Below are 5446 nucleotides of genomic sequence, written 5' to 3' on the forward strand. Positions count from 1 at the left end.
GGTTTGACATCTTAGCTTGCCGCGAATCAAACGTATATATAGATCTAGATGTAGGTCAGGCTCTATCAAATAAGGGGGGTGGGAACTACCGAAAAAGCGCCAACAAACCCTCACCCTACCCCAAACTCTAACCCTACCCCTCTGTTCCACTCTGTCATGTAGTGGTCGTCGTTGCGGAAGTCCTCCCAAATCTAGAGATCTATATCTAGACCTTTGGACTATAGATATCTATCATAATAATCCCAAGACTCGTCTCAGTCTCAATCAATTATTTAACTTAGATCAGTTCAAGTCTTTCAAATTCAAGACCAGCCAAGTCAAACTCAAAAGTCAAGTAAAAGAAACTTACAGCCCCGAACATTTGTACACTATGACATATGGAACATATGCCAGTGCAACACAGTTGCCAAAGTGGAAGAAAGTCATATCAACTGTCAGGATGAAATATATATGTTATAAATTCTGTTGTCAACTCCGCACTCTCAACTTTGCAACAACACTGAACTACAACATGAGATGAAAAAGCAACATGAAACGGAAATTGTCAGGCGGAAGTTGGACACCGCAAAACAGAAGTAGCGGCGTAAATAGAAAATAGAATAATGACCATTTCATATTATATGATTTAATCTACAAATATCCTAAAAATAACCAATTATTCTTACTAGATCTATACTATTTTTAAAAATAATTTGAGGAAATACAAATATTATCAAACTCAACATGTTATAAATTCTGCGAGGCTACTATGTATGGCATAGCAACCGGTAAATCATTGGATAGCAACAGGCAGGTTCTGGAGAACGTTTGCTTGGTGTCTTGTTTTGGATAGGCTGCGAGTGACGGCAACAAATTAACACAATGAGTATCAATTTTCACGCTAATCAAGTAAGACTCCTTTCACTTCATTGTATGAAATTAAATTGTGAAATCGAATACAGCTCCCACACCTTTTTAAATTATTCGTCCATAGTGACAGACCATAGCATAGCATAGCCACAATTCTATAGATCTATATATCCCCCACTGCTCCTGCACTGATCGAACATTTATTTCACCGCTAGTGTTGTAAATTGTTATTCAAATACATGTCTAGATCTAGGAGGTTTAAAAGTCAATGAAGAATACTAAAACTGAATTGCTCTTGGTCTTCTTTATACCATAATGAATGAATGCCTGCATCACTTCACTTGTGCCATATAAAGTTTGACTTAACAATGTAAGCTTGCGACAGTACGGTAGCAGAGTAGTTTTTGTGATCCCCCCCCCCCTTGATCTTTAAACTTTATTAATGTTGTTTAAGTGAAGTAACATTCTCATACCAAGGATAAAAGATGAACCAGAAAGCACTTAAGTTACGGATTCTTCTTTTGTTCAAAACTGCGTTTAATAGGCCTAATTATAGTGTAAAGCCCATTTTTAGAGCTTACTGTAGAGCGGGGTAATGCGCTTTATTTTTACTACTAGCCATAGTATGTCACTAGTCACTAAATTTGTCTGTTTTGTTTTTTCATCAGTATGAACAAGCGTTCACCCCTCACCGTTTACAAAATTGGGAGGTACCCAAAAACGAAGAAGGAAAGGTGAGTTTTGCTGAGATTGTGAGATTTAACGTAAAGAAAAATAAAGGGGGTGGGGAAGGGAGCTGACAAACAGACTGACAGATAAACGGCTACAGAAAGATGGACACACCGATAGAGAGACAGACAGACAAGACCGTCGATAGATTGAGTGCGATGGAAAGGAGGTGCCATAATTATTTGTATCAAAACTTAAAACAAAGTATAAGGCTAACATATTTATTATATATTATATAGCAGACAATTCTTAAATTAAAACATACAAGTAAGACTTCTTAAATGAATATAAAAAAGTCAGTACATTTTAATTTAAAATATGAATATGCATATAAGTAGAGATATCTACGTAGGCTATAAATGTATCTTTAATTTCGCGATGCTTGTGTATCTGAGAACTTGGATTCTAAGGGTCAATTTAACAGGAAGTTTTTCTGTTGAAAACAGGCAAACCAAGTAAGTATAAAAGACAATTATGAAGTAACATCTTCATGATAAAAAGGAAATAGGAAGTACAGCTCATTTGTGAAGGAGTTTAAATGTTTGGTGATATAAATTTTTTTTGAAAACAGGATAAATACCGAAATAGCAACTCACATTATGGCAGACTAAATCAGCCTCAACAACTCTCACATCAGCCGTCAACACCTTAGAGTGTACAAGTAAAAATAAGTAGATCTACTTTCTCCCTTTGAAACAGATTTCAATCGCAGAACAATACTTTTAATTGGGGATAAAGTAAAGAAAATCTATGTGTATTTGAAAAAAAGGAAAATCAACATTTCTTAATTTTGCAATTGATTTGTTTTCACAGTATCCACAAAGCCAAACTGGTTTTACGAGGGTCAAGGCCAACGACAGAGGGCATCTGCTTCCCAATGTCCCGAGAGAGAGAACCTCACCTTGGGGGGCGTATGTAGGGACGTGGGACATGCCGACTAAGATTCCAGGTGAGTTTAGGCACTTTTTTGTTACGTGTTTGAAGTTGGACGCAGCAAGTTGTAAACCCATATTGGCACAGCGAGCACCACTACCAGTGTCTGTGGTGCTTCATTAATTATAGCAGCACGCAGGAGACCCAAGTTCAGTTTCCGAGAAGGGAGAATTTTTATTGAGTATCTCGAGATCGGTCTTTCTGCTTTGAAGTATCTCTTTCAGTCCCGTTTGGCCCTGACAGGCAAGATAATCACACCCTCCCACCCCCCCCCCCCCCTTTCCAAAATGATCTAAAGTGTCCATGGGGGTTTAAAACACTGTACATGAAAACAAACCAAAAACTGGCAGCCTATTCTTTTCTACTTCCCAGTCCTTTTTGTTCACAGTATGAATATGATCTTTCTCAGTTCACACAAAGTACAGCAGAATGAACCGTAATTAAGGGCAATTAAATGCTTCCCTTCTCTGCACTTTGAACCCCCCCCCCCCAATTATAGAGGGGGGTTGCCATCGGTTGGGTGGTTGGTGAGCTCAGGCTCTTAAATAATGCTTAGCTAAACTGAAGACAGTATTAGATGTATGTGGTTACTGGGTATGTGAATTTAAACTAGATTGATCAATTTTGCACCTTTTTTTTTCGATCAATTTTTTGGTGTCTTCATTGTAGTGACCATTCCAACCCAAATTTTCCCACAGAGTTCAATAAAGATTATATCTTATTGATCTATTATTTATTCATTTGGGCTCAGAGCTTGTTTCCTAATGGGACAGATGAAGTGCAATACAAATAATATTTATTAATATAATTATTATCCTTTATGCAGAGGAACCCTCGTTTAAAGTGTTTACACATAATTATCCTCAGGAAACAGAGTGTTGAACCCAACTGCCAGGTCAGAGGGCGCCGTCCTGAAGGGTCAGTCCATGAAAGAAAAGGGAGATGTGGTCATCAGTGGAGCCTTGAAGAGATGCCATGTGAGTCTCTGATGTTGTTTTATTTTTTTTAATGGTTAACACATGAGTTTAATGCCTGTAAGGTTGTTTATTAAGAGGTGGGACCTCTGAATTTAATGTGGTCTTCCGATACGACCAAGACAAGTTTGCGGAGAGCCATGAAAACTCCCTGAAATTACCCTAAATCATTCGCACTATAGTCTGATATGATATCAATTCATTTTATTGTTTGCTATTTTCAGCTAAAAATAGTAACTGTAGTGCCCTTTGAATCTAGCTTAAGACTTTTGTCGTAAAGAACTGATGCATTTCAAAGCAAAGAAAGGCTTGGGGGAACGTCAGATTTTATCAATTCTATTGACATTTTTTAACAAATAGCAAGTGCTCTTGAGATTAAATTCTATCACTATCACTATCATTTTTAATTGTGTTCAATTTCATGGAATTTTTTTTCTTGTTTTTTAATAGAAGAGGGATAACAAATTGAATGTTTTTATGCAAAATGGCCAACATTATTATTAAAAGGTTCTTGTACTTTTACCATTCTCTGGCTTGTTTTTATTCAGACTGTTGACCCACTTCCGGTGAAGATGGATGCCCCTGATGACCAGATTCCAGCAGGCATGATCTGCGAGCCAGTTGGAGGCATGGGTGGTCAACCGTCGACACAGATGCCCTGCCCTCAGATTGAGAGTACCTACTATGCCTCTAATCAGCCACGCGCCATGTCCCGCAAGGCGAGCGCCGAGGGCCTCAACTGGCCCACCGCCAAGAGCCCCGCATGCAAGTCCCCCGTGGGCCATGCCCAGTCTCCTAAACCCGTGACCCCGATGGCCGTGGCCGACATCAATGTGCAGGAGGACGCCCGCAAGTTGGTCTCGCCGTTGGCCCAGAACAATAACAACGCCGTGACTGGTGGCCTCAAGACTCCTGATGCCGACCTGCAGAACCGTGCCGAGAAGCCGCCAACCCCTCAGAACAGGATAACGGGGATGAAAAGCCCACAGAACATTCCGGTGGATGGTTCGAACCCCCAGGCAGAAGCAGCCCTCATCTCGTAATCTTGCTTGTGCAACATTTAAGTTCAGGGCTCTCTTTTACCTTTACTTTACCCCTCTCCTATCTAACAATCTGTCTTGTCTGTCCTTTAGTATTAAATTGCAGAGGGCACAGAACCTTTAGATAACAGCACCACAAAACTTTTACTGTTAAAAAAACTGTAATTTTCATTTTTTACAGTTTTTAGCTGTCCAGGTCTGGATGCCATGGGACATTACAAAGGTTATTTATGGTATCATTTGACAATATCAGTTCAGTAAAACTAAAAGCGGAGTGGGGCTCGATTAGTTTTACTTAGTAAGATAAAGTTATATGCTTTAACTTTTAAGTTCAATACGGAAATACATTTTGTATATATATATATGTTATATCTATTGCAGAACATGTGACTTTCAAGAAGATTTCTTAGATGCTTGGAGAGGTACATTTATATGAATGTATGCATTTCAAAAATTGTGAAACCATTCCATAAAAGCCTTAGTGTTTTTTGCTAAATTCTTCCTGTCCACATTGTACACTGCAATAGTACAATGTATTTGTAAATATAATGGCTATACCCTAATAAATGTTGAGCACAGGATTGGCACGGTTGTGACATGTGTAGTGTTGTGCTGTTCACTAAACTTTCTACATAAAGGCCTGGACTCTTTTTTTCTTTTTAGATACCACTTTTTATTGTTTCCCACAGGAGTACGAAATACAATAATTTCACAACATCAGATGAATATCATATAAACATTCGCTTGAGAAAGAGAGATTCTGAATGTGAGTCAATGGTCTATAGTGCTCTTAACTTGGTGCTGAACCAGTTGACGATCCACAGCGATAATGAGGTCATACCCAAAACCCAAGCTGACTGACCATGGTCTATCATGATAATGCAATATATGGCCGGCGCAGGGTAATACTAGTATTACTAC

General features: G+C 38.8%; 2 protein-coding genes across 2 annotated transcripts in view; one reads left to right on the plus strand and one right to left on the minus strand.

The window, feature by feature from the left end:
• The window catches only part of LOC101852661 (transmembrane protein 147), a gene marked incomplete in the record, with an annotated part of 10546 nt that extends 9969 nt beyond the window's left edge, over positions 1-577 (minus strand). The window contains 1 exon segment of the mRNA XM_013089927.2: positions 350-577. Within this exon segment, the coding sequence (XP_012945381.1) occupies positions 350-426 (77 nt within the window).
• A 179-nt stretch (positions 578-756) lies between these two features.
• LOC101851993 (protein Flattop homolog) lies at positions 757-5156 on the plus strand. The gene is made up of 5 exons (XM_005111585.3): positions 757-888; positions 1518-1583; positions 2392-2527; positions 3379-3488; positions 4034-5156. Exons 1-5 carry the CDS (start codon positions 862-864, stop codon positions 4526-4528), a joined length of 834 nt encoding a protein of 277 aa, XP_005111642.1. The 5' UTR covers positions 757-861; the 3' UTR covers positions 4529-5156.
• Positions 5157-5446: the final 290 nt, after the last annotated feature.

This window comes from Aplysia californica, unplaced genomic scaffold (assembly GCF_000002075.1).
Source record: "Aplysia californica isolate F4 #8 unplaced genomic scaffold, AplCal3.0 scaffold01082, whole genome shotgun sequence".
NCBI lineage: Eukaryota > Metazoa > Mollusca > Gastropoda > Aplysiida > Aplysiidae > Aplysia > Aplysia californica.